General features: G+C 44.1%; 1 protein-coding gene across 1 annotated transcript in view; it reads left to right on the top strand.

Moving 5' to 3' along the window:
- Positions 1-12,239, top strand: part of LOC311311621 (ATP-binding cassette sub-family C member 12-like) — a gene marked incomplete at both ends in the record, with an annotated part of 114,579 nt that overhangs the window by 58,836 nt on the left and 43,504 nt on the right. The window contains 6 exons of the mRNA XM_084441371.1: positions 10,564-10,698; positions 10,944-11,025; positions 11,243-11,305; positions 11,503-11,592; positions 11,794-11,897; positions 12,013-12,195. Coding sequence (XP_084297497.1) covers positions 10,564-10,698; positions 10,944-11,025; positions 11,243-11,305; positions 11,503-11,592; positions 11,794-11,897; positions 12,013-12,195 — 657 coding nt within the window. The remainder of the gene's footprint in view (positions 1-10,563; positions 10,699-10,943; positions 11,026-11,242; positions 11,306-11,502; positions 11,593-11,793; positions 11,898-12,012; positions 12,196-12,239) is intronic.

Genomic DNA, 12,239 nt, shown 5'->3' with positions numbered 1-12,239 from the left:
GCTGACGATTGGCCGCTTTTCACCCACAACAATAATTGTATTATAAATATTAATCCTGTCACTTACCGATGTTTAGCACTAGCAGAAGAGTCTGCTTTGGTGATGGACCTCTGGAATTTTGGGCATCCTCCAAAATCCTCGCAGCAAAGTCTTTGAAATCAAGAGTTTAACATGTTTTTGAATGATTTTTCAAGATGCCCATCCACATCCATTGTATGACCAAAACGGTGGTAGAGCAATTATCAACTTTCTCGAAAATGCTAGCTTTGTCAACGTTTTGATCTGAACCATTGTATATGATCATTAGTAACCTTAAAACAGGGCTAAACATGCATTTTCCCTTTACTACTCCTTTAATTCCCAACCGTTTTGCTTTCGCAAGTTGTGAATGGTAATTAAAAACTACAGTTTTCACTCTGTATTATTTTTGGTAGGGACAATTCGTGTTTCCGTGGCTTTGGTATGGACATGTCCATAGCGTTCATACCTAAAACTACGCCTATGGTGATCACGTCCGGCTGGGTCAAATTGATCACTATAAGCGGATGATTATTATAACCGAATACAACTCAAAACATGTAATGTTTGGGCTTGTTAGATTCTGTGGGTCGAGTCAAATCCACTGATGCCCCTATCGCGACGTTTGTTCAATGTCCCTGACCGCTAGATCGCCGAATTGTTTTTTGTTGAAAAAGACTGTGGCTCACCTGTATCCAGCTCGTTCGGTCGGTCGGTCAACACAAAAATAAATACAATTCGATGCAATACAGTGCGCGCCATCTCCTTGCGAAAGTAATCTTTAGCTGTTCTGATGATCCCCTGGTCACATGGCTGGAGAATTTACGTTGTGTTCTTCGGCAGGAACTCAACAAGCGGCATAATCTTCTTCCTCTCTTGGCTCAATTTGCAATCCCACTCCTTCAACCACTCCATGAAGATTCTCGCTGCTTGAGGAGACTACATAAGGTAGCCTGGGGAACAGCAAGCTTCTCTGCAGCATCTCACTGACTAGTTTTCGGCAACTTGTCATATCGTTCGAGGAGACTCTGTTTTTCACTGAGAGAAAGCGCTTTTCTTTTTCCCAACATAGCTGCACTGCACAGTGCATGCAGCTAGGACAAGCCAGGTAGCTAGCTGAAAGCAGACGGGTGCCGCGAGGCGATACGGTAATAGAAAACCACGGTAAAGATAGCATGACGTTTGATATTCGCGATATTTGTTTGACATTCACGGTCGAACACAAGGCCGAATTTCGGGTCCGATTCGCGGCACGATGAAGTTGGCTAATGACTCGCAGTTTACTGATGGGAATTTTCCACTCCACCTTAAAAATAGCTCATTATGATGCAGTTTCAGATTTGTGAAACCTTTGTCCTATTTGTGAAAGCAAGAAAAAGGGCGATTTCACTATTTTTTTCTCCATTTAGACCATATTAGACCAGGTCCAGATCAAAAACCACATGACTTACACCTGTCAAACCTGTGCTAGATTATCAAGTAGACATCAGGGGCTCATTATGATGCAGTTTCAGATTTGTGAAACCTTTATCCTATTTGTGAAATCCAGAAAAAGGGCGATTTCACTCTTTTTTCTCCATTTAGACCACATTAGACCATGTCCAGATCAAACACCACATGACTTACACCTGTCAAACCTGTGCTAGATTATCAAGTAGACATCAGGGGCTCATTATGATGCAGTTTCAGATTTGTGAAACCTTTGTCCTATTTGTGAAAGCAAGAAAAATGGCGATTTCAGATTTGTGAAACCTTTATCCTATTTGTGAAAGCCAAAAAAAGGTTGATTTCACTCTTTTTTTCTTGATTTAGACCACATTAGACCAGGTCCAGATCAAAAACCACATGATTTACACCTGTCAAACCTGTACTGTATTATCAAGTCGACATCAGGGGCTCATTATGATGCAGTTTCAGATTTGTGAAACCTTTATCCTATTTGTGAAAGCAAGAAAAAGGGTGATTTCACTCTTTTTTCTCCATTTAGACCACATTAGACCAGGTCCAGATCAAAAACCACATGATTTACACCTGTCAAACCTGTGCTAGATTATCAATTAGACATCAGGGGCTCATTATAATGCAGTTTCAGATTTGTGAAACCTTTGTCCTATTTGTGAAAGCCAGAAAAAGGGCGATTTCACTCTTTTATCTCCATTTAGACCATATTAGACCAGGTCCAGGCCAAAAACCACATGACTTACACCTGTCAAACCTGTACTATATTATCAAGTAGACATCAGGGGCTCATTATAATGCAGTTTCAGATTTGTGAAACCTTTATCCTATTTGTGAAAGCCAAAAAAAGGGTGATTTCACTCTTTTTTCTCCATTTAGGGCGATTTGCAAAATATGTTTTTTTTTGTATTACCAAAGTTGAAGTTGTGAAGAACCCACTTACTATAACAGACAACAGTTTTAGGTTCACAAAATACGTATAATTAGTCTGCAAACTAAGCTCGTTTTTAGCTGATTTCGAGCTGGGCTTGGGGGCGGGCAGATCGATTAGCATGTTTTGGTTTCATTGGCTATTGCTTCCGGGTTTTCCGCCCCCCACCCTGCCCATAAGAACAGCATGCCGTCTTTGTTTACATTCAGTCCCAAGTTTAACCATGGATGCTACAGCTTTTGCTAAAGCTCTGAACAAAGATCTGGTCAACGCCGCTCGACGCATCGACAATGGAGAACTTATGGATTCGTACCTAAAGGACTACATGGATGTCGACGATGGTACAAACTCGGAATGTGGTAGTGAAGATGAGGACAATGTTTCTGATCTCGAGCTGGAAGTCGACGAAGATGGAGAAGACGGGAATGGCATCCAGGACATGGAAAGAGTTTTAAGAGCAGTCGATATTGTAACCGTGAACACCGACTATGAAGCAGAAGAAATGGACAGGATCAAAAACTTTGATTGCAAGTGCCAAGTAAGACGAAAGGAGAATTCTGCTGTGGCTCCTACCTCTTGCCTTCGCAAAGTGAACCCTGAATTGGTTTACCGGTCGAAACTGAACATGGCAGCTAAAACTCCAGCAGAGCAGGACTCGTTCGTACACAGTTTTATTCTTGATGAACTGTGATACAGAGATGACTGTATCAACAAAGCAAGTTGCTACCAAGCGAAAGTTGCGTCGAACGACATACCAGATTCACACCACTGTTGTCTGCCGCCAAGCATTCTGCTTTGCTATAGGGTAAGCTATCTTTATACTATCTGTGCTGTTTACATTACATTAACGTTAGTCGTTTAGCAGTAGCTCCTTTCTAAACAAGTGACTGAGTCTAGCTAGCATAACAAAGGCACTAGCACTAACTAACAAAGGCTAGTTGCTAACATTAGCTAACACGCTAGTTAGCTGAGCTATCCCTTTGTTCCTAAACTAGCCAGCGAGGCAGCTAATATCTAGCTAGGTAGCTATATTATAGAGAGAAACAGAATGAGAGAGCATGAGAGGTATGGTAGTCTGACACCTTTGTTTTTTGTTTTGGTTACAGGATGAGCAAAAACAAGCTCCAGGCCATAGCCCAAGCCTACCAGAAGAATGGTGGACAAGCACGAGAAAGGAAGAAAGGTCCACGTACAAACCGCTACTTCCTTAAGAAAGAGGACATCGAACGAGCTGTGACGTTCATCGGCAACTACGCTGAAGACCATGCCATTGTCTTGCCTGGCAGACACCATGGTCACAGGGATTTAACTGCAAAGTTGCTGCCATCCAATGTCTCCAAAGCTTCAGTGTGGCGTCTCTACAAAGATGCTGTGGAAAAGCTTGGTATGTAAAAGTTGTAAGCCCCATGGATAAATACATACATATTTAATTCAATATCATACTAATAAAATATTATTTATTTTCAGAACACCGTGTTGTTGCTCTGGACACCTTCAGACGGCTGTGGAAGTCATTGCTCCCTCACATAGCAAGCACCAAACCCTGGACTGATCTCTGCTGGCAGTGTCAGAGCAACAACTATCAAGTTTACCGAAGTGCCAACCTGCCTGACAACGTGAAATCAGCCAAGCTGAAGAAGCAGGAGCAGCATCTCAACCTTGTTCTACAGGAGCGGTCACTCTACAATGACATGAAAGCTGCATGTGCCAAGACCTGTGAGGATTTGCAGCTCTCCCTTGGCCCCTCCACACCAGCCAGCAAGAAGATCACTATGCACTACACCTTTGATTTTGCACAACAGGTGAGAATACGTTCATCCTATGATGAGTGTGTTGTGATGTGGTATGGTTAGGGTTACATGTGTGTCTTTGCTTTTCAATGCATCTCATCTTTTCATTTTCTTCCTATTTTTTCCTTTGTCTCTTAGGTCCACTTCCCTTCTGACCCTCTTCAGCCAGGACCCATGTACTTCTTGACTCCGCCCAAGTGTGGCATTTTTGGTGTCTGCTGTGAGGGGATACCGAAGCAAGTGAACTACCTGATCGACGAAGGGATGGCCTCAAGCAAGGGCAGCAATGCAGTCATCAACTACGTGCATCATTTCTTCAACAACTATGGAGTTGGAGAAACACATGTGGACCTTCATTGTGACAACTGCCATGGACAAAACAAGAACAATTTTGTGCTGTGGTACTGTGCTTGGCGGACCATGCACAAGCTTCACCTGAAGCTGGACGTCCACTTCCTGATTGCAGGCCACACCAAGTTTGGCCCTGACTGGTACTTCGGCCTGGTCAAGCAGAGCTTCAGGAAGACCAGAGTGGACACTCTGTCTGCCATTGCTGGAGTCGTCAGGGACAGCTCTCCTGTGAAACAAGTCAACATCCCCCATCTTGTTGGACTGGAAGATGGCACCGTGCTTGTTGAAAGCTACAACTGGCAAGAGCATCTGAAACCCTACTTCCGCGCACTCCCACAGATTACGAGTTACCAGCACTTCAGGTAATTATCATGCATTAGCTAGTCTATTTAATCAACACATTCTGGTACTATTTTATCTATATGGAGTGCCAGTACTGTGGGCAATAGTTTAATGTACTTTCTTCCTTCTATTCTATTGCAGTTTTGATGCTGAGAGACCTGGCATGGTTGTGGCCAGAGAACACTGTGATGCACCAGCAGTCGAGTTTCAGCTGCTGCGCAAGCCTGATGTCCTTCCTGTGCAAGCCCCACCCTGACTGGACATGGCCAGACAGACGTATCTCTTTGACAAGATCAGAGAGTTCTGCTCTGATGAGGGACGAGACGTCACATGTCCCCCGCCAAACTCCACAGCAGCTCAGAACAAGACTGTCCGCTTGCAGATTCACTGCAGATCATCAGGACGGACAGCACCGCAGGAGAAAGGCGACAGATTTTTCCTGTTTGTATACTGAAGCATTGCTTGTTCTCTTGCACAGACTTGCGCACACTTCCACAGACTGCATTGTTAGAATATTGAATACTGAGCCGAGTGCTGTTGTTATTACCTTGAGTATTGAGCTGGGGACTGTTATTACTTTGTTGTACACTTGATCACAATGAACACTATGCACCTTGTCTATACAACAGACAACTGACTGTACACTTTAACACTTAGACTGTTGCCTTTTTTTGTACACTTTACTACTTATGCTTGCACTTTATATCATGTATGTGACAATAAAGAACATTACATTTTAACTTCATCTTATATTGTGTTGTGAATGCAGTTGAGAACAAGATTAATACTGACTCAAAGAGTGTGGGGTCATCAGTGAGAGAGCACCCCACTTGGCAGCCACTCTCAGTTAATACCCCAACTTGACAGCCACTCTGACAGATAATGACAGATCATCCAGTGGGGGAGTGGCTGGGGGTGGGGTTACCAGGCTATTACCAGCATATCTTCTTCAACTATGTTCAGATTTCAATGTATGAGACCTCATTTGAAAGCTTACAATCTGTCCTTTCATAATCTGTAAAAAACTGAAAAATGACCTTTGCCTAGTTGAGGACCAAATTACCAGTGGCTGTCACATATTCAAAATACTCAAACGAATTATTGAACTAGACCTGTCGGATCTACTGTAAAAAAAATAAAAACGTTTTAACCTTATACTGTAGATTAAATTGTGCTCAATTTAGACTGTTTTCTTTGCTTATTCTTCCAAAATTCCGACAAATTAACTTTTGGCCTGGTAGGATTATTTAACCCGAAATAATTGCTTATAGAGATTATTTTTAATTGTGTGTATTTGCTTTAGTTTGAGAATTTACCATTTCATATTTTTGACACCGTCAGTCATGTTCTTAGTGAGAGGAAAGGGGTGACTATCGAATTATAGTATCGAATTAGCGAGGGCTGGGCCCGTTTCAGTTGAAACGGGTGAAACATAGCAAAGGCCATCTATGCAGATGCGACTGGAGGAGCTACAGCTCCCAGTGGACAGAGGTGGATTGGGAATTCCTAACTTGTTATTCTACCATTATGCCTTCAGCACTAGACACCTGGGGCCTCATTTATCAAAGAGCGTGTAAATTCAGGTGTAAAAGAGGGCGTACGACGAAAACGAGAAAAGGGCGGACTGCCGTGTACGAAGAGAATATTTACACGCTTTTCGGATCTATCAAACATGGCGTACACGCTGCTTCGCCGATTCCTCAATGATAAATCTGACGGTGTCGTAGAAGACAGCGGACGTGCACGCGCCTCGTGTTCCCGCCCTCTCCGCGCCCAAATTCAACCATATATGGTCAAAACTATGACAGCGCACAACGTGGATACCTGGAAGGAACCGACATAATATAGCGTGGAGTAAAGGCAAGACAATTACGTTTATGGAAAAACGCGGAAAGAAGATAAACTTTTCGGAGACAGAGGTGCATGTGCTTGTTGGTGAGGTCCACGCGAGGAAAAAAAATCATCTTCGGAAGGTATTTGTACTAGCCTACCTTTGTCTGATTTCTCCTACAGTTTAGGTAGCCTACTGTATGTTTCGTGCATCCTGTATTTGGCGTAGGCTACACGGACATTCTGTATTATGTGGCTGTGAGGAAAGCAAACATTCCAAACATTCTGTGGTAGGCTATGATTGATTTAGGACCAAAAACAGGGAACGATAACACAGATGATCACTTCATTATGTTAGACCACATTAAACATTTTCCCCTCTGGGAAATTAAGACTCTCATCTAATCACCCGGTATATCACACTTAAGCATTTATTTGGCTGCCAACAGAAAAACATATCAAATGAATATGGATACACAATGAAATGTTTAATGCATAATCAAGTTCACAGACAAACTCAAAGAAAATGACTGAAATTGTTTCTCCAGACCCTGACGTGGGGTGGGACTCAGAGGAGGGGGAGTCTGCAGTGGTCCTTGACCTGACGGTCGTGCCCCTGCCAGTTGTAGCCTCCACCTCCAGCGCCACGACCTCCAGTGCCTCCACCTCCAGCGCGCCGGCCTCCACCTCCAGTGCTATCTCCAGCGCCTCCGTCTCCACCGCCCACGCCTCCACCTCCGGCTGCCAGCGTCCCTGCCTCAAGGGTCCCTGAGGGCTGGGCATCCTCTCAGACACTGTGCTGGAGGCTCATGACCCTAGAGGCCCAGAGGGACGTGGCAGAAGGGATTGGGGCAGTTGTGCAGCAGTTGGTGGAGGTCACCACATTACACCACCAGAGCCAAAAGGACATCCTCACTGCACTTCATTCCCTCACACATGCTGTCACGGACCTCACACAGTCACTCACTACCACACTCACGGACCTCACACATTCACTCACAAACGCACTCACACACCTCACACAGTCACCCACCAACAGACAATAAAATGGTAACAATGTGAACCTTACTTGTTTGTGTCTTCATAGCTGGCGCATGACCTCAGTGCGGGCCCTTTGGCCCCGCTGGTAACCCTCATGACGGGGAGGGGGTGAGGGCTTGGGTCCTCATTTTGTGGTGGGGTCTTGACTGGTTCTCATTCTTATCAGCTTTGAATATATATCTTGGCAAACATAACACAGGATGATGTACAAGGAGGGGACAGATACCTAGTGAAAGTATTATTGGTTGCTAGTAAAAAGACAATAATGAGCGCTTGGTATAAGGTGGAACCCCCAAGATCAGTGGCTGGGTGTTGTGGAGGAGATTTATGTTAGGGAGAAGTTCACGCATGCATTGAGGATGCAGGAAGGAAAGTTTGAAGGGAGATGGGAAAAAAAGGATGGATTATAGAAGGAAGTGTGATGATACCACTAATATTGAAATTGTAATATTTGAGTAAGAGAAAAAAGCTGCATGGATGGAAGTACCCATAAGCTGTTATTGTAAGTTTTTATGTTTTATTGTATTGTCGTTGTATGGATGGAAAATGCTAATAAAGATTAAAGTTAAAAAGAAAAAGAATATGTATCTTGGCTATGCACACACCAACAAGCCAGCCGTCACGCGCAGCGCCTGCCTCCAGTCTAGCCCCTACTCTGCTGTGTGCCAGGATGAATGAGTCATGCGTGGAGCCAGGCCACCGTGCCACTACACTTGAGATGAGCATGTCGGCGTCACATATGATTTGGGTATTTATAGTGTGCACATTTTTGCGATTCACATAGACGTATTCTTTCACTGATGGTGCCCTTATGTGGGTGCAGTCGCCATCGCCGTCACCTCTTTGGAGTTCTATCTCGGCCAGTAGGCCGAGTAGCGCCGGATTCATTTATGCTCGCATAACGCACAGGAGGACTGTCATTTATATGCTTACCAAACAGCAAACAGGTCCACATGATCACATATTAATGACAATCTAATTGGTCAATTATTGCCGTTTGATGGAGTGCCTGCATTAGGTGTGCGCATAGGTTAAGTTTGGGGAACAAATCCATATCGGACCATTAATGAGCCGGTTAGAGGACACGATCTTGCATTGCGATATATGTTTGTGCTGAATTGGGCTATTAGCCTACATGATTGTGCGTTCATAAACTCTCGCTCTTCTTCTCTCCATCAAACATTGTAATTCACCGACGCACCACCTGCGTCGCCAGTTCCCCCTGTGTTCAAAAAGGGTGTAAAAACCCGTCTAAATCGGTACGACAAGTTGAGAGGTGTCCTACAAAAGCGCGTAGAAAGGGGACTTAATATCCGCCCTTTTTGCTTGATAGATCGCGCTGTGGGGGGGGAAGAGGGCGTACGCCTAAAATCACGGAAAAGACCGTGTAAAAGAAGGCGTACCTCAATGATAAATGAGGCCCCTGGCTAACTGGGCTCTCCCCTGGCATCAGATTGAGAAAGTGGTGCTCTCCCCTCTCCCCCTCGCTTGTTTGTCCACCAAAAAGTCCCCCCAGGAACAAGCACATCCTGTCATATCACATTTACAAGAAACATCTGTCAGGTTTTCAAAAAAGATCCATATCTCAACTCAGAATCAAGCATTTGGCAGAACCTTAAGTTACTGATTTATAAAGCTCCCTTTCTGTGGAAGGAAGGGGTAAGCAAAGGGATTCTCACACTGGGCGACTTGTATGCAGATGACTCGCTCAAATTGTTTGAGGAACTAGTCACAGAATTTGGCCTCCCTAGATCTACTTTCTGGCAATATTTGCAATTGAGGCACTTACTATCTAGAGTATTTGGATCAACTAGGAATCCGCCTAATCCGAGTTGCTGGAATACACTACTAAGGTGTTGGGTACAGTGCATGAGGTCTCATTTTATTACTCCAAGATCTTTATGGAAAATGTAACTGTAACTACTGCTTTGAAAACCACATGGGAGAGGGAACTGAACTTGGCTTTTAAATTTTCAGAAACTCAGTGAAAATGTCCTAGGACATTAGAATTAGGCTAATTCAATTTAAAATTATCAACCGCTTCTATTGAACACCCTCACTGCTGAATAGGTTAGGCCTTAAGGATACAGCTGAGTGCTGGAGGTGTGCGGATCCAGACTCTTGGGCACCCTATTGCATGTTTTCTGGGAATGCCCGGCATTTCAAAGTTACTGGAAGCAAGTGAATAAATGTATCATAGAATGGACGCAGGGGGATTATCCATATTGCCCAAGACTTTATATACTGGGAGACCCTACACAGGTCACCCGCTGTAGTGATGGTTGGGAGACAGATATTAATGAGGGGGTGGGAGGCACTGGGGAGTCCCTCTTTTCTGGAATGGTGTGTGTAGCTGGGTAAAGTCACTGCATATGAGCAGATAATGTATAGCAAGATTGACAGATTGGACAAATATTACCACAAATGGGGAAGTTATATACTGAATATTAGAGACGGGGAATAAATGTAGTGTCGGCGCGTGTTGTGATCCTTATGTTAATATTGTATTGCTACTTTGACCAGTAAGGCACTCCACGGCATTGTTTTTTCATTTATTTTTATTTCATTTTTCATTTTACTTTGTACATTTTTGTTATGTCTTAGTGGTTTCTTGTGTTGTGTGTATATATTGTTTTGTTTTGTTATAAAAGTGAAACATTGAATAAACTACAAATCATTTAAAAAAATAAATAAAGATTTTCCTCTGAAAGACCATTGCTGTACTTCAATCGGTGTGTGTGACAAAACAGTGTTGATGAATTCCGAGTGACCGCAAGGACGCTTCCTATTTCTTCCCATCAGTACCTGCAGTTCTGTGACGAGGTTCTGGTGCTGGACAGTGGGGAGATCCAGGAGGCGGGGACTCACAAGACGCTGATGAAAGCCAAGGGCCGCTACGCCCAGCTCATCAGTAACTACCAGCCTGAGCAGTCCAAAGTAAGAGATTTACAGTGTTATCCTATAATCTCTCTCTGTACCTCTGCTTTGATGTCAGTGTCAACTGCTGCACAGTGTCTACACTAATTAGCGCACAGGAGGAGTTAAAATCAAAGCAAGCATTAATTGGAAAATTGTACCGCTCTGCAAGTGCTGTGTGTTCCTAAAGTTCCCTCGAGTGTATTTAAGCGTCAAACTGACTCTGTGGTGCTGGTGGTGTTCATCTTCCTGTGTGATCACTAAAGGAGGAAGGGAGCACACAAGCTGAGCCCAGTGAGCACCAGAGAGATCTGGATGACGAGAAGGCCAATGGAATTGAAAACCCAGGTATTGACATGATACTGTACATGCAGTATTACAGTACAGTACAGATACAGTACTGTATGCTTGATTGGACTAGACTTGGCTGAAATGTTGTTCATGGTGTTGTGATACTGCCTTGTGTGTAGTTCACGCACACTATTTGTTTAGAAATAATATTATTTCTAAATAATAATATGCATTTTTTTGTTCACCCACGGATGTCTGTTACGTCTCTCCACAGCCTTTGACATGTCAGAAGAGCTGGCTCAAACAGATGTGAAGAAATTGGAATCTGACATTAAAGGTAAGGTTTATAACCCCATGTTGTGCTTTAAACTCGAAACAGAAACGGTATTTGGCCACTTCTCCTCATTCTCCGCAATCTCAACAATAGCCATCTGACATAAAATTTGGTTCTGGGTTCCAATTAGAATCCCAAATTATCGAATTCACACTCACTACACTGGCTGGCTGTCTCAAGGTGTTTGGTCCCTTCCCCAGAGTCCAGGGACCAGCTGGTGAAACAGGAGGGCACTCAGGAAGGCTCTGTGACCTGGAGGACTTACCACCAGTACTGCACTGCTGCTGGAGGTCTGCTCCATCCTCTCTCTCTTTGTCTCTCCCTCTGTTACTCTCTCTCCCTCTTGTTATCTCATCATTATTCTCTGTCTCACTCTCTCTTTCACACACACACACACACACACACACACACACACACACACACACACACACACACACACACAAACACAAACACTCACAGAAACACACTCGCTCTCTTCTCATCTCTCACAGGGTATATCATCCTGCCATTGGTCATGCTCATGTTCATTCTGCTGTTAGGGTGCACTGCCTTCAGCAGCTGGTGGCTCAGCTACTGGCTAGAGCAAGGATCTGGGGTGAGCACTTAGATACTTGTGTATAGTTTTGCTGTTAGCATTCAGAGGTGAAAGACGCTTGAATGTTCCAAAGATAATGCAAAAATAATCATATTTGGAGCATGTTCCGTGTTAGACAGCGAACGTGTCCGTCCTAGACCAGGGGAACATCTCCATGAACCCGAAGCTGGAATTCTACCAGACGATTTACGGCCTGATAGTGGTGGCCATGATGGTGCTGAGTGTGGTTAAGGGGTACTCCTTCACCAAGGTCACCCTGCACGCCTCCTCCAAGCTCCACGACACCATGTTCAGGAGGGTAAGACATGCTGGGCTAACCAAAGCTAATGCTAAAGATACGTT

This window comes from Borostomias antarcticus (assembly GCF_949987555.1).
Source record: "Borostomias antarcticus genome assembly, chromosome: 7".
Classification (NCBI taxonomy): domain Eukaryota; kingdom Metazoa; phylum Chordata; class Actinopteri; order Stomiiformes; family Stomiidae; genus Borostomias; species Borostomias antarcticus.
The sequence above is the reverse complement of the archived record's forward strand: the minus strand, read 5'-3'. Positions and strand labels throughout refer to the sequence as shown.